The sequence below is a fragment of the Vulpes lagopus genome, chromosome 1 (assembly GCF_018345385.1).
Source record: "Vulpes lagopus strain Blue_001 chromosome 1, ASM1834538v1, whole genome shotgun sequence".
NCBI classification, from domain to species: Eukaryota; Metazoa; Chordata; class Mammalia; order Carnivora; family Canidae; genus Vulpes; species Vulpes lagopus.
This window is the reverse complement of record NC_054824.1, coordinates 181574360-181599567: the sequence shown is the minus strand read 5'-3', so window position 1 is coordinate 181599567 and position 25208 is coordinate 181574360. Positions and strand designations below refer to the sequence as shown.

Below are 25208 nucleotides of genomic sequence, written 5' to 3'. Positions count from 1 at the left end.
TCCTATACCCTCTCTCTATGCCTCAAACAAACAAACAAACAAACAAATAAATCCTATACCATTAAAACCAATAAAATACTTAGGAATAAATTTAACAAAGGAGTTTTCTACTCTAAAAACTGTAAGACACCGATGAAAGAAATCAAAGGTGGCACTAAAATAAATCGAAAGGTATCCTGAGTTCAGATGTGGAAGAATTTTAAGTTGTTAAAATGTCAATACTACCAAAAGCCACGTACAGAGTCAATGCAATCCCTATCAGGATTCTAATGGAATTTTTTTTCATAGAAGTAGGAAAAAACAATTCTTAAATTTAGAACCACAAGAGACCCCAAACAGCCAAAGCCAAAGCAATCTGAAGAAAGAAAAAGTGGCAGGCATCACACTTCTTGATGTCATGCTATACTATAAAGCTGTAATAATCAAAACAGTATGGTACTGTCATGAAAACAAACAGACCAACGAAACAGAATTGACAGCCCAGAAATAAACCCAAGCATGTACAGTCAACGAATATTTGACAAGACAGCTAAGAATACTCAATGGAGAAAAGATAGTCTCCTCAACAAATGGTGCTGAGAAAACTGGATATTCACCTGTAAAAGAATGAAACTAGACCTCTAACTTACAGCACTCACCAAAGTTATCTTGAAATGAATCAAAGAGTTCGTCTAATACCTGAAACCATGAAACTCCTAGAGGAAAACAGGAAAAAAGCTCACTGACATGGGTCTTGGCAGCAATTTTTTCAGAAAGGACACCTAAACCATAAGTAGCAGCAACCACAAACAAGTGTCACCATATTAAACTACGAAGCTTCAAAGAAAGGATCAACAAAGCAAAAAGGCAAACTACGGAACGGGGAAAAGATGTGCAAACCATATATATAAAGAACTAATACATCTCAATAGCAAATAGTAATAATAATCATGTAATTAAAAAATAGACAAAGACCTAAATAGACATTTTCCAAAGAAGATACATGAATAGCCAACAGGTACATGAAATGATGCTCAAAAACACTAGTCATTAGAGAACTGCAAATCAAAATCACAATGAGAGACTGCCTCCTGCCTGTCAGAATGGCCATCATCAAAAAACAAAAGATAAATGCTGACATGGAACTCTTGTACAGTTTTGGTAGACTTGTAAATTGGCACAACCACTATGGAAAACAGTATGGAGGATCCCTAAAAAGTTAAAAATGGAACTAGCATATGATCCAGCAATTCCACTTCTAGGAATAGGTCTACAGGAATGAAAACACTAACTCAAAAAAGATATCTGGCATCCCTATGTTCATAGCAGCATTATTTACAATACCCAAGACACGGAAACCACACAAATGACCACTGCCAATGAATGGAAAAAAAGCTGTGACAGCTTCTTTTTTTTTTTTTTCAGATATATATATGAAAGAACATTATTCAGCCATAAAAGAAAACAAGAAAAACTATTTGCAACAACAGGCATGAACCTTGAGTGCACTGCACTAAATAAGTTAGAGAAAGGAAAATGCTGTATGATTTCACTTAGATGTAGAATTTCACTCACACGTGCGCGCACGCGCACACACACACACACACACACACACCAGATTTATGGCCTCCAGAGACAGAGGGTGGGCAGAGGAGGGATTGGATAGATACTCATTTAAATCAGTAATCCGTATTTCACTCAAAAAAATCTCCAAGTATAATGTTGACTGACTTCTTAGTCAGTGCATATGAAAATCTTTTGGCAGATAACAAACTTCTGAGTTACCCCTAAGAGATTTATTACATTGGGTTATACTGTGTTTTATTCACATTTTACCAAAATAGAGGTCTTTACAAATATAATGTTAAAGATATGTACATTTTTCTTCTGCCTCAAACCAAGAGGTAGTTAGAAATCTAAGAAATTATATGTTGGAAAAATGGGCTATGAAAATTTGAAGCACATTTTAGCAATATTTCTATTGACAAGCTAAAAAAAGCCAAAGCTTTTTTTTATCTCTTTCTGAGTTTAGTCTCTCATCTTTTCTACACTAAGCTCTCTCCATCAACAAATATGTTTCTTGATGTTCAAAGAGTATGAAATAAGCAGCATTAAAAAGGCTTACTGCAAAATGGAGCATCTACTGGTCCAATTTAGGGTATGATAAAGAAAATACGTAGTATATAAATCACAACTTGATAAACTGAAATGTTTTTTAGGAGTCTGTTTTCCTTTAAAATTCTGATTACTGATGATAAAGAAATATATGATGAAAAATTCTAGATTTCCTTTTATCCTAAAACTCATCTGGGAAGTATTTCATCTGACCACAGCCTCAGGTATTCCTTTGTCACTAATTAGAGAAATACTGAATATTTCAACTATAAATTGCTTAATTATATTTGTCAGCTTGCTCTAAACCAATTAATTATTTACTTGTAAAAGATCTTTGATGCAATGCTATCCAGAGGTTCATTTCTGGAATACAGACCAGGAGCTATATTTCCTCTCTACCCCAATTAAGCTGAAGACTTGAGACAGTGAAATATATTGTTGTGACGCACTATGATTTACGATATTACCCACCATAAAGAAATGCATCATTTTCTCACTATTCAAGTATCTACTACTGTCCTTTATGAAGCATTAAGTCACTGTCATGTTTCTTCACAAAAGAAGTTCCTATGACTTCTTCCCCCCTAAACATAGCCTCTTTTATACAGAACAGCTTATAGCACAAATAGGAGTGTCTAGGAAAGAATTTTTGAGTTTCTTAGGAAAAAAAATTACCCTTCCTGCATCAGCTCAGAACACCATCTTCTCTCATGTCAGTATACCGGTAAATTATCTTAGCAACTCCCCATGAGACCAGAGTGAAAAAGCATGAAACCACCACCCATATTCACCCGGGGCCCCTGAAACAGAGAAGGGCAACAGAGGTAAAAAGAATCAACTTGGAAGGGAGCGAGGGAGGGAGGAAGGAGATAATCACCTTTTATGAACTTAATGACCACAAATTTATTGAGTTACTACTATGAGCCAGGCACCGCCCCAGAAACTGAAGGTGTCTGCACCTTCTACAGCAGGTGTTTACTGAGCACCTACTCTGTGCAGAGCTCTGTCCTAAGCACTAGAGATATGTGAGGTCACAAAAGAAACTCAGATTCTTCCGTATAAGATTCTGGATCACACAGTTTTAGTAGATCTTGACAAACCTCTTTAATGTCAATTAGGAAACCCGAGAAGGATTTTAAAAAGAGGATTTTCTGTTCTTTTTTCCCCCCACTCCTTCCTCACCTCAAAGACTGATGGAGAAACAGATTTGAAAAATGGGTGCTGGGTGCTAGAAGATTAGTTTAAAAGCTCCTACTCTCCAGGTAGGAGATGGTGATACTTCAGGGAGAGAAATGGAAACAGAGCTGGGGTGGAATATATGGAAGTCATTTAAGAGAAAAATAAACTGAACTTGATGATAGACCAGAAGTGGGGGGTAAAGGAGACAGAGGTGTCAAAGAAGAGTCCTGGGCTCCGGCGTGCATGACTGGGCAGACTGGTGCCAAACTTCGAGTTAGGAAACGTGGGAGGAGGGCAGTCTGTGGGGAAGATCGTGAGTTTCTTTACAGAGGTGTTGAGCTAACATGAATTCAGGATAAAAAGACTGCTCTAGATGGAAGATAAGAAGTTAGAAAACAAGCACACAGAAAGGAACTGAATCCATGGGCAGGAAGGACATCAACCATGAAGCGAGTATAAAGGAAGGAGGAAAGGTTTTTTTCAAAGCCAGGACTGAAACTTTTGAAACTCTATCATGAAGAGCCAAGAGAAGAGAATGATCCAGCTAAGAAGAATCAGAACATCCAAAGAGGCAGGAAGGAAACCACGGCACTGTGGGACTCAACGAGCCAGAGGAGGAGAATTCCAAGAAGGAGGGTAAGAGAAGCAGCTGAGACATAGGTAGAAGGAGCACTGGATGAAGTCCGCTGGCCTTAACGTTAGAGGTCATTCAAGAGCCATTTCTTGGGGGGTTGGAAACAGGGTCAGGAGTGAGTGTCTGTGAGAGAAAAACAACCAGAACAATATGAAGGAAATGGCAGGTGGAGGTGGGGGGTGTTAGACTTAGGTCAGGACGGTCTTCTTTCATCATCCTACTTAAAATAGCAACACCCCTCTCTCCTCATTGTCCTTCTTTATCATAAAAGACATACATAAACGTAACCAGATATGAAAGTACTCTACTCATGTGAAACTTCTTAGTCAAAATTTCTGTTATGGCCATTATGCTGAGACTATTCTAAGATCTACAGGTTTGGCAATGTAACTTTCAACCTCCAAGAGGATCTGGGAAATCGGACCCAGACTCTCTTATATCTTGGTGAGGAAGATGAATGTACCTACAATAAAGGATAGGATCATTTTTTAAAAATATTATTTCTTTATTATTTATTTGAGAGAGCACGTGCACGTGAGCAGGAGGCAGAGGGAGAAGGAGAAGCCAACTCCATGCTGAGCAGGGAACCCAACCCGGGGGCTCTATCCAAGGACCCTGAGACCGTGATCTAAGCTGAAGGCAGACACTAAACCGAATGAGCCACCCAGGGGCCCCAAAGGATAGGATCATTAAAGGCTTATACAATAATGTCTACAAGACGGGAAGGAAGAATGATATTACCAATTCTCTAAAGAACTACTTCAGTTCTATTGAAGTATAATAAATTGTTCTATAAACATGCAACTTATTTTAAGCAATCATTTGATATCTTTTTTTTTTAAAGTCTCCTAAGTAAGCTTTTACACCATAGATACCTTCAAATTTTAGCCAGAAGCCCCAAGGATACTTTAAGAGTATAGTTAGCAAGTCTCTAACAGTGTGCTACTATTCGTTACCAAACACAAAGATCTGAATAAATCTTACTATATCTGCTGGGTCAGGTGATTAAAAAATTCCTTGAAAACGTCAACTGATGGCCAGAGCCATTTAAATACGGGAGGTGAGTTCATCACCACAATAAATATAAAAACACATTGACAAATTTTGTTCTCCTTTATTGGCCTAAGAAATCTGAATCTGCTAAAGATGCAGACCACAGGGCTTCTTCTGTAAGGCACTGTGATCTTGCCCTAGTTTTCTCAAGAGTACTCTTCCAGGGTAAACCCATGGGTTCCGGCATGCCGTGGCAATGGGCCAGGGACAGCAAGCTGAAAGTGTGGAGAAGCAGTAGCAAAGAAAGAAAGCTAGACCAGAAAAGAGCAAAACCTCTAGACGACAATCAAAACTCTAAATCAACGATCTCTCAATCAGGGGCAAGACTCAATAACTGAAATTGTTTATTTTTTATCTACCTTCAGCTCAATGAAGATTTGCCTCTTTGCTTCCTACTGTAAGTATTTAAATAACTTGCGCTTAAAGTTTAAGCCAAGAGTTGTAGATTAGCTGTCTCTCTTACGAGGACTATCTACATTTGCTTTTATATGTCTCATCTTGATAGCGGTTTTAAAAAATTTGCACTTGTGTTTGCAGGTCTTTTTAAAATTAAAACCACTTTTTTTTAATTGTTCATTAATCTGCAAAGACAGTTTGTACTAGTGGTGGGAAGTCCCTAAAACAGAAAATCAGATAACTGATTAGAAGTGAGTCACTCTCACCATGGGACTTTAAACAGAGTCAGCTCGACAGCATTCTGTGATAAAAAAAAAAAAAAATATTACCTCTCTGTTGTGTAGTATTTTTATATTTTACAAAGCAATCTCAAAACTGCCTCCATCTTATGGATGAGGCAACTAAGCCTACGAGAAGTTAAGTGGCTGACACTGCACTCATCACACTGGCGAGCAGGGTTCCCAGCTACTGCTAGTAGAGAACCTGTGAGCTCCTGGATCAGAGAATCTGTCAAGGCTTTGTGATGGAAGGCAAATTGTGTATGCATCGAAATCTTTCTGGGGAGAAGGTCAAGGGTTTTCTTCTGATTTTTCAAAGGAGTTCTGTGATATAAAAATCTTTCAGGGCCACTAAAGGAAAACAAACACATGAAATTTTGCATCAGATAAACCCTAATTTCAAATATCAGTTCTTCTGTTTACTAGTAATGATGACTATCTTCTCCAAGTGTCAGATCGACCCCCAGAATCCTTTTGAACAAACAGCAAATACGGTAATATATATAAAGCATCTAACATTGTTTTTAAGAATGCCTTACAATAACTCCATGTAGCAGAGATTACAGTTGTGTTCCATTGTCTGTTGAGAGACTGGATATACAGACAATGCCCAGATCATAGAAAAACAGAACTTTGAACCACAGCCTTCAGCAACCCGACCAGAAAGCCAACCTTTAATCCATCACAAACAACCAAGGACGCCAGCCTGCTATGTCAGGTGTGCAGGAAGCCAGGTTGCTATCTCCAGTGACAATGCAGGAAGCTAAATAATAACTCTATAACAATCAGCCCCAAGTACCCAGGACTTGATTAATAACTGACAGCTTCCCTAATTTTTGTCCCTGTACCTGCAGATGAGATGCCCCACTTTTAAGCAGCTCATGTAAAGCTTCTGTATGCCAACAGCCTCTAAACAGGTCATACCTAAAGGCTTATTTTTCCCATTATAAAGATTTTCTATTTCTCTGCCCGCCTGTGAATCTCTGTCAAAGCATTAATGACAATGGTCGACTCCCTTGCTACAGCAAGCTCCAAATAAATAGTCTTGCTTTTCTCATTTGGTTTGTCTTCACTGATTTCCACCTTGCTCAACATGTCTTCCTGAGTAAAGTTTAGCTTTAGTAATTCAAGTTTAGCACATGATCAGCCAAAAGAAGGCTATATATGCCAGCCTCCCTTGCAGCTACGCATGTTCATAAGACTAAATTCTGGCCAAAGGGATGAAGCTAAAAATGTGTGGCAGTATTCAGTAACATGCCTCAAGGTACAGCCAGCAAGTACTCTGTGTCCCTACATGCCTAGGAAAGGTGACTTGATCAGCTGCAAATAGGCTTGGTTTCTGAGAATTTGATAGATCAGACCTGCCATAACAGCCCCAGAATTTTATGTAACAGAGAAATATAACTGATAACAACAGTAATACAGCAGCAGGTTCCATTTAAATAGCCTTAGCATGTGTGAGACACAGTTCTCATGTCTGAATAAATGACAATTATTTACAACAATTCTATGAAGTAGAATTGTAGAATTTTCATTATTTTGTTTTTGAAAAACTGTGGTACACAGAAGTAACTTCCCTAAGGACAAGCAGTTTTTAGAACACTGAAATTTGGAGATTTCTGTAACTTGTAGCTGAACTTAAACCCAATGAATATGCTCTTGGAAAAGACAAACTTTTAAGTGGTTGAGTTAGGGTTTGATGTGCAAGGTCTGAATGAAAAGTCCACTTTATTCTTTGATGAATCCCTCGTAGGAACAGATTAGGATTCACTAGATTGTCTTTCTGTCCCCCTCTGCCTGATGTCCAAAGATACAAGATCAAGGGTGGTCTGCTCGGAAAAATCAAGTTGTGAAATTTTGACTTCAGCTTACAGAAGACAAATCTGTTGGTCTACTTCCAAGCTGATTTCAGAGTGTTCACACTTCTTAGTTCAGTATCACCAGGTAAATCAGGTTCATAATCACTACTATTTATCATTCGTTATACATTTACCACATGTTAAAGTACTGAACTGAGGTCTTTCAAGTTTCTGATATACCTGTATCTTTAAAGAGCAATTCTATCAGAAAAAATAAATACTTAGTTTAAAAAACAAACAAACAATGCCTTACCTTTATCATTCTGGATAGATCACCAGCATCAGCTAATTCCAAAACTATGTTAAGTTCATTATCTTCAATGAATGATGCATAATATTTAATTACATTTGGATGGTTGAGTTGCTGATGGAAAAAAGACACACACACACAAAATGGGTACCAGAAAGTTTTCTTACTGTAAGTTCTCAAGAATCACTTATAGTTTCTTAAGAATAAACTCAGTTACTGTTTTGTACTTTTAAGTTATAGAAATCTTAACATGACAGTGTATTTTCTTTAGTGAATTTTGAAACAAATATTGTAATTATTGAAAATAATATTAGATATCAATTAATTTTATTTTAATATTTTATTAGAAATAGAGTAAATTATGCACTTAAATTTTTTTAAAGTATGTGCTATATCCAATAAATATATAAATATAAACAAATGGCAGAAATACAGCATCAACCGCTAAAAATCATATCTTTCAAAATGGGCACTGTCATTAATGGCACTCAATGGTAAATAAAGTATTCCTTTTACTCTTATTTTGAAGTTGGCTCTATCCTCATGTAACTGCAGCCAGTGATTTAAAACAAAAGGACATCTACTATACTCTATAGGTTTTACATCAATTAATATAAATATACAGAGTTTTAAGTTTACCTATAGGTTGATTTGTTAAATGATCCTAAGAAAAATTTCACCTTATAGAATATATGCATCAGTCTATACACATTGATAATCCTTTTATATGATTTGCTTTCTGTTTAATCTTTAAGCAAGTTAACATAAGACAAATAGTTTCTCAAAGAAAACTATTCAAGAATTCTCCCAGAGTGTATATATATGATTTTCTTCCTTCTACTTACAGGTTTTTCCTCCACATCTTCTATGACAATATATTTTATTTCTCTAATAACAATATATATATATATATTAAATATATATATATATATTTAAAACTGTTACTTCATGGCCCAGGAAATAACTACAACTAACAAAACAGATGGAAAGCATGGTTCATTTTGATCTGACTCTTATCTTCTTTGATAAACTGGATTCATTTTAGGCACAAACAAAAATGTATGGCATAAAAAAATCCAAGTCTTATCTAACAGTTAAAAATATAACGTAAGCTACAGCATTCCTCAAAGGAAATTTTACTAGAAAAAAAGCCATGCAGAGATAACTGAAATTTCAATCATATCCTTTGAGTGGATGAGAAACTGAAAAGCTAATTCTGACATACTCTTTACATCATCCTTTCTAAGGATGGAAAAAAGATACAGAAATATTATATAAAGCTTGTGCCCATTTGGATCAGTTCATATTCTCAATATATTACATCTTGAGATAATACTGATATGCATTTATGTTATTTAGCCTTTAGAATATGTCTAATTGGGACAGTCAAGAAAAAAATTTGTTTAATGTTTTATGCCCAGTTTCTCTATTTCCTAGTTTCAAATGGTAGGGGGAGAGGGGAGCTAATCTTACGTAATGTTCAGATTAAATTATTTTACAATGAATCCAAAAAAAAAAACCACATTCTTCTATATACTGAGACACAAATTTATATAATGTTACTGAAAACTGGTGTGGCATAAATTTTAAAAATCTTTTTGCTTGTAAGTGTAATATTTTCATAAATCACTTTAATTAACATGTTCATCTATGTTCAAAATAGTCAACAATGTGTTTATTTACCTTAAGGAGATCGATTTCTTTGATACAATCAGCACGTGCTTTGGCATCCATTAAATCAAATATCTAAAAAGAGAATCCAGAATTATTTAATAAAACAATAATCTGTGGTTCAAGACACCATGTAAATAAATGCATTATAATACTTTACATGTAGTCATATACATGCTAAGAAATTTTTTCCCAATTAGGTTTCTAGGAGCTCTGAAGGTCTTTTATCTCCTGTTCCTTCCAAAGGCAGTGAGTAATAAGAAAAGAGAACTGTTAGATATTTCAAGTCTTCGGTTCAAATGAAACAGAATGGATGTTGTGATCATAATACAATAAAATAATAGCTAATATATATCAGACAATTAATATGTGCTGAACATACTGCACTAACTACCTCATTTAATTGTCATTTAATCCTTAGGAAGACAACAATGTTAGTATTCCCGTTTCACAGATGAGGAAAAGCTTAAGAAACAGACAAAAGTTCACACAGCTAATTAATGGAGTTGCCTGGATTCACTCTCTCAGAGTTACCCAACTCTAACCCAAGTTCTGAATCATTATCTACACAATCAATGTCTAAAAGATCTAAATGCACGGGATAGCACTCCAAGGAGATAAAAAATGGTTCTTTGGAGAGAGGTGTGACAAAGCCTTACCCTTTTTAAGGATAAAGCACAGACATATATACAACACATAAACATATACAGTCTTATCTGTGGAATTAAAATTTCATAAGGGAGATGAAGTAATTAGGAAAAACCATCTGAAGAGGCTCCTTGAGGGTGATAATGAAAAAAAGGTTGAGAAATATCGGTCTGATGTGAAAAACATAAAAATAATGTAATCAAAGGGATATTTAGGATTCTCTGGTAACCAAGAACTCTGAATGTTCTAAGTAAATGGAAAACAAACAATAAATTTAAAAAAACCAATATACCAAATATTGTAGAAAATATCTGGATAAGTTAGTATTATGAGCTGATGAAAACCCTACTGACATAACAAAACAACTTCAATGACATTTAGAGTTATCAACTTGACCAAGTCTTCCTGATTCAGAGAGCTGGTATATTCCAGGAGAAGCAGGTGTGTAATTCAAAAGGAGCAGCACAATCCAACGCTTTGTGACTTGAGAAGTTACTGAACATCTACTAGAAGGTGTAATCTCTTTACATACATATGTTGCTATCATCTTCACCATGTTCTTACAAAGTAGGTAGCACTGACTCCAATTTAGAATGAGGACTCAGGTTCAGAGAGATTAAATATATGTTTAGCGTCATAAAATCAGTGACAGAACAAGAACTTGAATCCAGATCATTCCAGCTCCAGAGTCTGCATTTTCTTCAATGCCTCAGGCTGTTGTGAAGTCTAACACATATACAACTAGCTAATAAGTACTAAAATATATGTATGTGCAGAGAGTAATATGAGAAATCTAAAGAAGGAATCTCCATGTGAAGAGTGGTAATATTAAAACACATGGGTAATATTAAAGCTGAACGTTGAAAAAATTTTAAGATCCTGCTACCCAGAAATAACAGATACTAAGGCATAAGTTTACATAAGGAAATATAGAATATGCAGGTACAATTACAATTTGTAATACACAACTTTTACTTGATAATATTCTTAATATCTAAACACAGGCGTATTTCTAATCTTCCCCTTCCTAAAAATAATTAAGTATAAATAAAAATTTTAAGAAAAAAAAACTCACTTTCTTAAAGATCTTAGCTTTTGCTCATTCCCTTCTTGTATAAATTTTTATGTGTGTTGGAGAATGAAAGTAGCAGTCATATGCAATATGACTATACACATTTTCACCTAACACCACAGCAAATACTTCTATTTCTATGCAGCCTTACACTTTATTAATTTTCTAATGAAAATTTTGAGTATTGCTTATGTTTTTCAAGTGTTAATGTATAATAGCTAAGAACAGCAAATTAATATCTGAAAAAATAAAAAAATTCTATACTATTTAATGGGTGTTTTATTTTTATTTAAAAAGATTTTTTTTATTTACTCATGAGAGACATAGAGAGGCAGAGACACAGGCAGAGGGAGAAGCAGGCTCCCTGTTCGATCCCGGGGTCATGACCTGGGCCAAAGGCAGATGCTCAACTACTAAGCCATCCAGGAGTCCCTATTTAATGGGCTTTTTAAAAAAGATTTCTTTATTTGAGAGAGAGAGTACGTGGGTATATGTGAGAGGGGGTAGGGGCAGAAGGAGAGAGAGAATCTCAAACAGACTCCTGGCTGAGATGCAGGGCTTGATCCCAAGACCTTGAGATCATGACCTGAGGCAAAACTAAAAGACACTGAATGGACTAAGCCACCCAGGTGCCCCTCCCTTTAATGGTTTACAAAGAGAGGGAGATAAACTAGATGGCATCAAATTTCCTCCCACTTCATTCAAACAACAGAACAGGAAATGTGTGTGCTAGTAAGTGTATCAGAGTGTGGCTTCACTTTTCTCCATTAGCAGTAAATCTAACCAGGCTCACCACAGTCAACTCGTATTACTATGACTTCAGATGGGAGTGGAATGGTAAGGAATGAAATGAAATGAAAAAAGAAAGGACAAATCACCATCACAAAAATTACATAAAATATCTACTAAGAAATTTTTTGTAAACATCGAACCCTCATAGATATCAAACTTCAGTAAAATGAGATATTAGCTACAAATGGATACTAATAGGAGGAGAAAAAAAAAATGAACTACCAGCATTAAAGCACAAAGAGAGGGATGCCTGGGTGGCTCAGCGGTTGAGTGTCCGCCTTAGGCTCAGGGGCTCACGTCCTCAGGTCATGATCCTGAAGTCCTGTGATCAAGTCCCACATCAGGCTCCCCACAGGGAGCCTGCTTCTCTCTCTGCCTGTGTCTCTGCCTCTCTCTTTGTATCTCTCATGAATAAATAAATAAAACCTTAAAAACAAAAAAAAAGCAAGCACAAACAGTATAACACTACTTACTGAAGGAAAAAATTTCATATAAACATAATCCTTTTCAAGAGCATCATAGTTTTATTCTACAGGTAGACAATTAACATAAATAACTTGTTCATGTTGTTGCTTTCTTTTATTCACAAAACCATGCTGTCAATTGTCATCAGATTTTATTATAGATATAAATAAGAAAACGAGCTTGCAGTCCTTCAGATGCAGTCCTCCAGATGCAAGCTGTCAGATGCAGATTGCAGATGCATACACAGAACACAAACACACAATCTAATAAGCGCTACTTATACAGAGTGATGTGAGAACCTCAAGGAAGTGGAGTATGGCTGGCAGGGATTAGCTGGGCAGGACTCATATATGCAGGAAAGCATAATTCACTTCAGCAAGATCCCTTATAGAAATAAGTAAAATCAAAAGTTCATTACTATAAAGAAAAAAGCTTTACACCTAGCAATTACATAGAGAAAAGCCATTCATTCCTCAAATTGCCAAATGAGGCTCGAAAATTTGATGTTACTAATGTAACATGTTAAATAATATTATATATTAATGTAGACAAAATTTTGAGCTTGACATTAGTTACACTTATGAAATACACACACACAATATTTATGCCTAAAAATCAAAATGGCAAAAGAAAAAACAGATTCCCTCCAAATCATGCATGCTAATGCTATGCTCAGGACCTACTAGTCACAATGGACTTGAGATAATTCAAAGAAATGCAGGGAAGAACAAAATTTTAAATGTCTTTGGCCTTGAAGGAATTCCTGAAAATGTTTTTTAAGAAGAAAGGGAAAGGAAATTCTGGTGCTAGTTATTAAAATGAAGAAAATCACAAACTTGGAGGCATGTATAAATTTAATCTCCCAATAATGTCTCTATGATACGAAAAATATTTAAAAAGCAAACACTAGTGAATGAGATGAGAAAAAGATGAGTACAGGAGCTTTAGGAAACCCTAACTAGACACAAGATACTAAGGTAGAAGTGTGCTTCATAGAAACTGTGAATTTCTAATTCAACTTACAATTAAATAATTTAGTATTACAAATTAATTTTTATTTTTAAGTGAATTCTTAGTAATATCAAAGTCTCCCCTCAGTCACTGAGAGAGAAGTGTTCCTGGCACATATGAGGCAAAACAAAATTCTGAACCAAATACATTTATAAATACGTTTAATTGGGAATTCAGCAGTATCTTATCTTTTTCTCTTAGCCAGGAAGTCAAGACAAAAATAAAAGCTGGATCTTTAGATTAAATCACTCCCAGACATAGATTCAAGACTGTCTGATTTCATGAGCAAGAAAAAGAACATATAAGGGGAAAAAAAATCTGGATTTTGTGAAAATATTTTTTTTAGAATATTTACAAGCTTATCTTCAGACAGCATCTTTTTGAGCTCTACTAAAGATTCTTTGGGATTTTAAGCTATATACATGGTAAGAGCAAAGTTAACAGCAATGTTTAGGCAAGTGTTGGCTAATAAATTCTTGGTACTTTCTGAATCACTTTAAAAGTTTGTTTTGTCATCTAAATTTTGCCAAAATTTACTCATGACCAATCAAAGTAAAAAGGTATCTTTAAGAGGAAAATGAGGTCTTCTAGTAATTTAACATAAATATCCTTGAAAAGGCATTTGTCAATTTGTTAGAAGAAAAACACTTAAAACGTAGCAATGAAAGTACTTAAAAATGTATATTAAAAAGTTTGAAAAACGTGGTATATCTCACTTTAAATAAACCTTATATAATGAAAATCTTACCCAGATTATCTCCTGGGCCTCACCAGCTTTACAGAGCCTGAATAAATGAACTGAGACACTTGTCCCTAAATTGAGTCCCTGTATTCTAAGTGACAAACCTCAGTTGTCCCTGGATTATGTCCTTCTTTATCCCAGTGTTCTTGCCTCTCTTGATCTGGTGCCCAAATGCTTCCATCCCTTTATTCCAACTGCCCGACGCCTGTACGGACCATCCTCTAACCGTGATTGGAGTGACAGGAGAGGAGGTCTAAGGAATATTTTTGCTATTAGCCTGCAAATTTCCGATTCTCCTACATGCTGACTGGTAGGCAGACTTTCCCTTACAGAACCTCTCTCTTTAATTTGAAGGGATAGAGGATGGTGGGGAGGGGAGGGTGGAAAATCCGTAGCAGAAGGACTGTGACCTCTCTAGATATAAATCACAAATCACTGAACAAGTTAATCCTAAATAACTGAAGTCTCTACCACTAGACTTCCCTGAGTAAATAAAGAGGCACTCGAAAGGGTGGGGAGACAGAGCTGGAGTGGAGATGGGGGCACAACTTAAGCGAGGTGAGTGCAGGAAGAGTTCTACACAGACGCCAGAAACCTTTCTCCCTTTAGAACACCAAGCCCTGCGATTTAGCTTCTGTCTACCTTCCTCTCTTAACACAGCAACACATTTGAACTGCAAATTACAAGATAGTCCTCAATTTCTTTCTTGTGGATTCCTTATGGTCCTGGCAAATGATGGTATGGAACTAGGTATCAGTGTGTGGCACTGATTATTCTTTGACTATTAAAAACACTTTTGTTTCCAAGGAAATGCCTTTTAATTCAACAGGCTAGAGGTGATCTGACTTCAAGTGCATCAGGAAGCCTTCCTTAAAATTAAGAGAAAAAAAAAGAAGAAGAAGAAAAACTCTATTAAAGAAAATTCACTTTTGTTCAGATTTTATGAGAGCTTCAAGCTCAACAGAGCTTAGTCAGGGCTTCTATAGATGAAGGCACCCTATGGAGGTACACAGGGCTGTGAGTGAGAATGTGGCTACAGGTGAAGTGAATGACCCAAAATTAAAACCATGAGAAATGATCCAAAAAAGAGTAAGGAAAAGAGAAGTGATTGAAGGGGATGGAAGAGAGAAGCCACTGAAGGGGACAGAAGAGGGACACCAGAGAGGGAGGAGAATCTAGAGTTTGGAATCTCAGAAAGCACAAGACGTAAGTTCTAAGACGCTGCAGGCAGATGTTGAAGCAACAGATTGTACAGAGGTCAGTGAGAAAGTCAGATAATGCTATTACAGGCAGAGAAGGCAAGCTGATGTAGGAGAAATGGGGCAACTGGTGAAAATGTCTCCAAGAAGGCAGAAAGGAAAAATCCCACCCAAGCACAGGTAGGATTAAAAGAATCAGAACAGCTCTGTGATCCTGACAACACAATGGACACAAAGACTGTTTCGGCCACAGGAGATGACATTCTCGACTGTCAATTCCACTATTTGTGGAATGTATTAGAGTGGAGGCTGAGGCTTCAGGGTAGTAGTTCTTAACTTCCACCATGGATATTATAATCACTTATCTGCTGACTTGAGGTTCTTCTTATCCTGTGGTTAACACAGATGCAAGTGGGAAATGTCAGAGACTGTGGTCCAAGAAAACCACAGCAGCGACAAGAACTCCAAGACATACCTTGGACCCTTCTGTGCTATGGCACATGGAACAATGGTTACATGTGAAGAGAGAAATGAAGAAGTACGCAGTGCAGATTAACCATGACTGGGGATTAGCAACACAGGGAGAGATGCTAAAGTAGAAGCATCTGCAAGAGCTGACAAAGGCCCAACAAAGCTAACAACTGAAATTAGACCTTATATAAGAGGTCTGAGGAATACAGCATCCATGGTAATCAAGATGAGCTCAAGGAACAAGTTTTACTGCAAAGAAGAAATGGGAAAGAAGTGGGAATTTAATTAGGGAATTTTGAGAGTTTGAGGCAGAATCAGTACAGTGTAGGGTACGGCCTGATGATGGACTAAGAAAGCTGACTGAGGGCCATGGAGTGGAGGCGTGGTGAGAAACCATGAGGCCTGGTCTCAATAGAGTCAACACAGCACCCAGCAGTGGGCAGAGGAAAAATGAGAGCTAGGTGTTAAAAACATTAAAAAGAAAAAAAGAAAAAAAGAAAAAAGAAAAGAAAAGAAAAAAGAGAAGAGAAGAGAAAAAGTACTTTAGATTACCAGAAAAGGGATAAAGATGGAAAAGAAAAATTTAATTGGATGACACTGGTTTCAAAGGTGGCGGAATGACAGGTGGTTGAATGTAGAATGCGGTCTGAAGCGGGAGGGAAAGTAAGCCCTAATGAAGAGGATTCCACCGTGCCCCAAGTCAAGAAAGAGAAGCATGTGATACTGGAGAGGGTTGTGAGGAAAGAGCAAATGTCAGAGGAAAGGCAATATTCATTTAAAGAACAAGAACTATAGAACTATTTGTGGAAAAAAGGTCAAACGTACTACCTCGTAAAACCTGCCTCCTACGTGAAAGCTATCCTATGACTCTATTTGCTTTTACACATTCTTTTAGTTCTAATGTTTACAAAGTTTTAGAAATATCTTATTTTGTAATTTTCGTTTATATTGCCAATAATATTATTTATTTAACAGCTAAACATTTTTCAATTAATAATGTTTGGCCTTGTTATTGCTGTGTATGGAAGAGGGCAAATCCATGTTCTACACAGCAGTCTATGCAGTCTTTAAAACATATACCACATTTTATCACCTGCTTAAGCTCCTCCAATGGCTTTTCATTATCCTTATAAAACATAGAACACATAAATAGTATATAGACCTCTCTTCATGGCCTACAAAAAAAAAACTCTCAAATTCTTTCCTGCCATGCTCTATAACCCCATGCTACTTCCCTTCCTCACTCCACTCATGGGGGTCACAACTATCTGTCTTTAATATATTCTAAGTCAATCCTATTGTCCAAGGCTGTTCTCTATGCCTGTAATCCTATTCCTGCTCTTCAGATGGCTGACTCCTTATCTTCCACTTGAGTTTAAATTCCACATCCTCAGAAACGTTTTTGCCAAACATCTCAAAAGCCCTCCTTCTGGGAGCCTGGGTGGCTCAGTGATTGGGCGTCTGCCTTCGGCTCAGTCATGATCCCAGGGTCTTGGGATTGAGTCTCACACTGGGCTCCCCTGCTTCTCCCTCTGCTCCTCCTCCTGTTCATGCTCTCTCTGTCTCATGTTCGCTCGCTCTCTTGACTAAATAAATGTTTTAAAAATATTTTTAAAATAAGTAAATAAAAATAAAAAGCCTTCCTTCCCCCCACCTAATTTGTTTGTCCTATCTCATGACAGTCATTTCCTTCTTAGCTATAATTATTTATAATTATATAAATGTTGAACTCAATTATTCTATCTCAGTTCTGAGTACAATGTCTGCCATACAGTAGGTCCTCAGTAAATAATAATTAAGCATATCAAAAATCTTCAACAGCATAAATAAAAAGTTACTTCAACTCTATTTATTCACTGGGTTTGGCCACCAGAAGACTTTTTACCACTTAAAATTTTTAAGAAAAACCCATACAACCAAAACCTACATGTTAGCATAATAACAACCCTAAGGCACCATAAAATGCTAAAGAAAAAAACAATGGAAACATCAAAAAAGGACAAAGGACTGAATTATTTCACGGATGTCCATTCCCTCATTTAAATATTTTAATGTTGATAATCTATTTATGCCCTGGGTGGGAATTCATTGTAACTGTAAAATATTAACTAAAATGCCCTATTCTCAAAAACTTCAATAAAACTAAAAATTTGCTCAATTTCTTATATGCCTAAGAAATGCCTAAGATAAAATTGCACATACAATAAATATAATTAAGGAGCTTTGGTTTTTAAGACAAAAGCCTATGTCTCCTTAACAAGTAAAACAGCATCAATTACTAAATGCTTCCTATTTTTCATTTGTCCAAATAACTATTGGAAGGTTCAAACAAAATCTATAGAGATTATATAATGAAGCTGATAAAAGCTGCAGAATGAATTTAGTAACACAATGAACACTGAAAAAGAGACTACAGAGTCGTAGAGATTATTAACTTATTCTCATCTATAACACTATGGAAGACACTCTCATTGCTCACAAATTTCTAAATGTATGCAATCCCAATTTCTAATACATGAAAACATATAGTTTCTACATTCTACAGAATGTAGAAACTAAAATCAACATATATGTGGGAAAAAAGCAAGTTCCACTTTAAAAAGTTACTTCTCGACGATTGTTTTATTATCATAATCAACTGTAAGTAAAAGCAATAAACATCAAAGAATATTTGTCCCTTCAGGAAGCTGTTTTGAGATAACCCGTGTATCAAAAGGGTGAATTTGAACAAAGTGCATTATCACCTTACCTTTGTAAATACTATAGAAAAGTACTTTCCATTCTAAAAAACGTCACTGACAATGGATGTCCCACGGGAAACCAGTGTTATCTGGACATATAACTTAGGAGTAAGCAAAGAGGACTAAGGATCAAAATAGTTCACCGCCTCTTAGAAAGTTAGGGTAACAAAGGTCAAAGAACTGAGACACAATGAGACCCAAAATTCATACTCTAGTACCATGTCATAAGACTGATAACATACAAATCAATAGAGATTAGGTGGACCAGATCAAAGCAATTCTTTGACAGTCTGCCAACACAAAGAGCTGAGCTTCTGAGACCCAGCTCACCTCCTCTGTGACGCCAATCTCCTCCCCCATGTTCCTGGAGGCACTCTCATTACAGTGCCTATCTTGTGATTCTAGAGGTGTCTCTGTTGCACTTCTATTGGAATCCCCATTATTTGTCGATCTCAGTAATCCTGGAGTTTTCCATGCTGACCCCCGAACACAAGGTGATCAATATACTACCACTAGGTGGAATGAGTGAATGGGCAGGACAAAGGGACACATCAAAGAGGGGAAACAGGGAGAGATGGGAGCAACATCGGCACATGGAATTTCAAAAACGTCACATCAGTTAAGACACCATCTTAATTTTGGCAAACAAATCACGATGAGATGTGGGTACATTTTCCCAAAGACTGGTTCATTTTGCCATAAACTGTAGGTTCTTGGATCTGTTTATGATTTCAAAGAAGTGATGTGCATTCAGAACACACACACTTCTTTCCACACACAGGTAACAGGCAAGCCTATACGAAAGTCACCAGAGCTTACTTAGGACACTGGTGCGTTTTTTTTTTTGTTGTTGTTGTTGTTTGTGGGGTTTTTTGTTTTTTATTTTTTTTTAAGGTCTTGAAAAAGTGAGGCTTGATATTGTGGGGCAAAGTAAGGAAATGCCTTGGAAACTAAGCCGAGGGGGGGAAAAAACCCCAACAAACTAAGCTGAGGAATCTGGATGGTAATTCTAACATGTCTCCTTAATGACCTGGAAGCAGACAAATGAATCGTAAGAGCAGCACTTCACCCTATAAACTCAAGCAGTGTTGAGGAAAGATTCCAGAAGAACTGGGGACAGTAATACAGCTCTTCAGACAAAGTAATAAGACACATAAGGAAATCCAGTATTTCATTCTTTACGAATTTTTTTAAGAGGAGCTAAGATTCTCCAGAAAGGAAGACAGTCTGGTTAACAATATTCTTAAACACCTTCTTTTTAAGCTACAGAGATTTTTTTTTTTTTTTTAGCAAGAAGCGCAAAATTTATTGTTGAGCACACAAGTGTAATACATCGCAGAAATCAATAACACATCTGAAAGGCAAATACATTTCTCCTCATAAAGGTTTAAGACACCATTCCCTAATTAAATAAGCTATGAGTATCTTTACAACATCATTTCTCTCTTTTATAAAGAAGCTACGTTTAAAACTGGAAGATGCCACAATATTAATACTGTATAAAGCAGAGAAGAACTGTATAATCCAAAAGGACAAACTAGCTCCACATGGCAGGAGATGGCTGTCTGAGATTTGTCATGGTGTAAAACAGGAGCATCTGGAGGGGGCATCTAATATTGAATGGAAATATGATTGCCCAAATTAACTCAGGTCCTTTCAAATTTCCAATCAAAAAGAAGAAAAATAAAATAAAAAAAAAATAAATAAATAAATAAAATAAAATAAAATAAAATAAAATAAAAAAATAAAAAAATTAAAAAAAAAAGAAGAAAAATACTGGACGGACTGGAGCCCAGCCTCTTCCCCTACACTCAGAATCAGTGGGAAGGTGGAGAAGGAAGCTGAGAAGCCTCCAGAAACCTCCAGATGATTTCTCAGTCCATCTTTGGCCTTCCCTACCTGTGGCAAATAGGCATCTGTCCTCTTTCCAGTCTATTCTGTGTGCTCGGTTTGTAATTTTACTTTTAAAAGAATGAACTTTGAAGACTATTATTCTACTTGAGTATCCATAGTGAATCCTTACTGTCTTATTCTTCAAATTCCTGTTCCTGGTTTCAGTGTTCTCCGGAATCTGGCCTCGCTCTGATAGCCTGGCCTATGTCCCGATTCCACCAACGGCTCAAACTGACATCTCCGTTCTGTAAACTCCTATTTAAATCAGGAATCCATGCCACAGGGCTTAACATTTAATCATTCTACAAAGACTCTTTTTCCACCGAGTGCAGGAGTAATATGACTAGCTTCTTTTTTATTTCCCTCAGTGCCTAGAGATGCAAAGTAGAAACTCAATAATCCTTTTTTTTTTTTGGTTTCATTTATTTATTCATGAGAGACACAGAGGGAGAGGAAGAGACACAGGCAGAGGGAGAAGCAGTCTCCCTGCAGGGAGCCCGATGTGGGACTTGATCCCGGGACCCCAGGATCACACCCTGGGCCAAAGGCAGGCGATCAATCACTGAGCCACCCAGGCATCCTAATAAACACATTTAAAAAATGGATCAGAGTTCTTTTTTAATGGAATAATCCTTCCAAAAGTCATCTGCCTCATAAACATTAATATCTGCATTTTATATTTAAGATTTTATTTTTATTTATTTATTCATAAGAGACACAGAGAGAGAGGCAGAGACACAGGCAGAGGGAGAAGCAGGCTCCTCAAAGGGAGCTGGATGTGGGACTCGATCCTGGGACCAGGATCACGCCCTGTGCCCAAGGCAGATGCTCGACCACTGAGCCACCCAGGCACCCCTATATTATATTTTATTAAACTGTCAGTGTCATATTAAAAGAGAGAAGACTAAAAAAAAATAAATAAAAAAAAATAAAAGAGAGAAGACTGCTACTCTTCTAGGCTGCCAGTGAAAAAAGTCAACCTGCCCAACTATGGGAAGTAACTTGCTATTAACTTGCAGAACCAATCATGTGCATCCCCTGTGGTTCATCATTTCCATTCTTAGGCCCAGACAAAAGCGAAATGCTTGCATGTGTGTACCAAGAAAAACAGGTAAGACTAGCACAGAAGTACTGCTTCCAATAGTAAACAACTTATAAACAATCCACACGGCAAGTATCACGTAACGAGAGCAACTGAATACGATACAGCAAGTGAAAAGGATAATGTACAACCACATGCACCAACATGTGACAACACTGATAAAAAGCTCAAAAAATATAAAGCAAACAATAAATTCATTTAGAAATGTATACAGATGTAGGGAAAACTATCAAGAAAAGCAAAGGAATGTTAAACACAGAATGCCAGACATGGTAACCTCTGAGGGAAGGTAGTGGCCAGATACAGCTCAAAATTTTTTCTAATTTTTTTTTCTTAAGCCAGGTTGCAGATATGAGGGCATTTCTATTATTTTTCATATTGTATATGCCACATAACATCTTTTATAAACACTTATTGTTTCCTCAAAAAAGGTAAGTGAAAGTTGTTCATCTCTGATGGCCTCTTGCAAGCACATCGATCCTCTAAGGAGTTACAAAAAGAAAATTGAGAAAACTCTGATCTCACAGGTCACTACAGAGAAAAGATGTGAGGGCTGCAGAGTAAAATAGGAAAGTCGGTGGGCAGATGTGAACAATAACTACCTCATCTGAAAAATGGGAAGCAAAACTTTATGATGTCAAACAGACTCAGACAGAAAGACAAGTACTTTCTAGACCAGAGGGCAAGTGAAATTAGACTTCCTAGACTTGTTAGAGCAAACGAAACTTTGAGGGCTCTGGTAGGTCCACACGAGGTAACTCAGTGGCACTGGTACATAGGGTTAGGGGAGGACTGCGGAAGAGGATCTGGAACAAGATAAATGAATCTGAGTGGGGAGGGGAGGGGAAAGCCAGGACTGGAGAGCAAAGCTGATTCTAGAATGATACAAGTACAAGATGGAAATTACAAACAGGTCATTGATCCTCTAACTTAATCAATCTTCTTCATTCTTTTTTAAATCTTCCAATAAATAAAGTTAACTTCATTTTTCCTTCATTTATCGCCAGTGTGGTTCTCCACATTAATTTAATACCCCAGCTTAACCTTGACTGCCACTCGCTAACTTTACACAATATATTTTGTAAAATCTATTTTCCTATTGTGAGGCCCAAGGCTGCAGCTGAGAGTTACCTGTGCAGTCAGGAGCAACTGGTGAGAACTCAAATCCGCCTCTTAAAAATCTAGGGTTGTAAAAGCTTTTCTAGGAGCATTTCAGTTATTACTGAATCTAGGTGAACAAAACCAGCTAAATTTTTAAAGCCCAGAAGTAATATTAAAATTAAAAATTAATTTCCACTGTGTACTACACTCAGTTCAAGCTTTTAAAGTATAATTTTTATTCCTTTCTAGCATTCTCACCTTAAGACTGTCATTACCCAGTCATTCAGACATACTCCCTTCTATTTATTATTCATATAGTATAATTTTACATTGATTTACATAATTAAAATCATCTTACCTGCACTTTTTTTAAAGCTACTGGTACTCCATCCAAGAGACAGGCTGCTCTATAAACTTCACTAAATTGCCCGCGACCAATTTTCTTTTCTATTCGAAAGTTGGCCAACGTATTATAGCCCATATCCGGTCGTAAGGCCTTCTGTAATTAAAAAAGTCAGAATAAGTTTTCAGTCACACAATATTCACATAATCATCGATTGTTTTCATATAAGTAGGTGATACCTGTGGTAAGCTTGCAGACATCTATTCATTCAACAAATATTTATTGAGTTATTCATGCTAGGCACTGTTCTACTTACTGGGGATACAGTAGCAAAGTAAACAGATGGTAATCCCTACACTCAAAAGAAAAATCTGGCAGGGATGAAAAATAACAAACAGAGTAAACACAAAAAATACACAGTATGTGTGACAGGAAAGGCTAAAAAGAAACAATAAATCAAGGAAGAAGGACATGAAATGTTAGGGGATGAGGAACATTTTGAAATTTTAGATAGGAACTCTATAAAATTATCTTCAGTTCACAGAATCTAAACTTGTCCCACTCAATCTACTGCTCCTTTGATATTTTTTTCAAAATATCTCTGACTTGAAATAAATGTACACACACACACACACACACACACAGAGTCCAATCTGTCAACTAATGCACGAAAATCTTCTCAACTTCCTGAGAGCTATTTAACTTCTACAAAGAACATTTCCAGTGGCAGGGACTTTACCACCACAACATTACTTTTTTTCTTAAGGCTTTATTTTTTTTTAGAACAGTGCTGGGTTCACAGCAAAATTGTGAGAAAGCCCTTTGCCCCCATATATGCATGGCTCTCCCCACCCCCAACCATAGTGACACTTTTGTTACAACTCACGAACTTACACTGAACCATCATTATCACCCAAAGTTCATAGTTTATACCTTAGGGTTCCCCCTTGGTACTGCACATTCTACGGCTTTGGACAAATGTACATATAATGACATCTATCCATCATTATAGTATTATACAGTGTATTTTCAGGGCCCTAAAAATCCTTTCTGTACCTCCTATTCATCCCTCCCTCTCCATTAATCCCTGGTAGCCACTGATCTTTTCAGTCTCCATAGCTTTGCTTTTTCCAAAATGTCATATAGTTGAAGTCATATAGTTGAAGTCATTCAGTCTATGGCCTTTTTCAGATTAGCTTCTTTCACTTAGTACATAAGTACATTTTTAAACAATGTTTCGCTGTTGTTCGTGAAAAAAAAAAAAAGTCATTTTTTTCTTAGCTAACACTTTTTAATACTTACTATGTACTAGCTGCCAGGAAAATAGAGATGAACCAGAAATACATTATGCTCTGAAAGAGCTGACCCAAATATATGGAAGAGGCTCTTAACTGCTATGAGAGAAATAATTACAAGGTATCAGGATGGGAGCACATTGTCATTCCTATTTTGAGAGAAAATCCAACTCCTTATACATTTTATCCATTGTCCTGGTTCTTTTGTGCGTTTGTTTATTCATGGACTCTTCCACTCATGAAGTCAGTCACAGGGTAAACATTAACGGAATACCCACTACAGTCACACACTGTCTGCTGGACTTACAATTGGTACCCAACGAACACTGCCTTTTAGGCTTCTCACGACACTCATCATCTATTTCAGCATCTCTACCCATAGAACAAACTATAACAAAATAGTCTAGTTTAGTTATCAAATGCCCTTATATCGTCTCTTCTTTGGCTAAATATACATAGACTTTTCAAGGTTCCTGGATTACTTATGAGGACACTCTTCCAAGCCTCTACCATACTGTTCACATCCTTCTGGATCTCCTCTAGTCTCTGAGCCAACTCGGAGTACACAGGACATTCTTGGGGGTCTGAGTAGTGCACCCTCTAATGAGACTGGACATTAAATACCTATTAATGCAATCAAAGATAACACTGGTTGATAAACGCACTAAATTGAACTCTTGGTCCTTCAAATAAACCTCTGTTAAGCCTGTGGACCCCATTACTTATGCAGAAGGCTATTTTGACATATGGCCAGTACAATATTGTTTATTTCACTACATCTATCATGCTAGCAAAAACCCTAAAATTCTGCTAAGTTTCACTGTAATTCAAATACAATGTTTCTCAAAAAGACAAAAAAAGAAGCAATGATTTCTGTTGCTGTACAGATTTTGTCTTCTGAAAGTTCAAATTATTGTCC

General features: G+C 36.7%; 1 protein-coding gene across 8 annotated transcripts in view; it reads right to left on the bottom strand.

Annotated features, from left to right (window-relative positions):
- Positions 1 to 25208, bottom strand: part of NEK7 (NIMA related kinase 7) — a 156813-nt gene that overhangs the window by 47993 nt on the left and 83612 nt on the right. For all 8 annotated transcript variants that reach the window (XM_041758511.1, XM_041758519.1, XM_041758480.1 and 5 more), the window contains 3 exons: positions 23010 to 23150; positions 9427 to 9489; positions 7747 to 7857 (listed from right to left, as the gene is read on the bottom strand). In XM_041758511.1, the coding sequence (XP_041614445.1) occupies positions 7747 to 7857; positions 9427 to 9489; positions 23010 to 23150 (315 nt within the window). The remainder of the gene's footprint in view (positions 1 to 7746; positions 7858 to 9426; positions 9490 to 23009; positions 23151 to 25208) is intronic.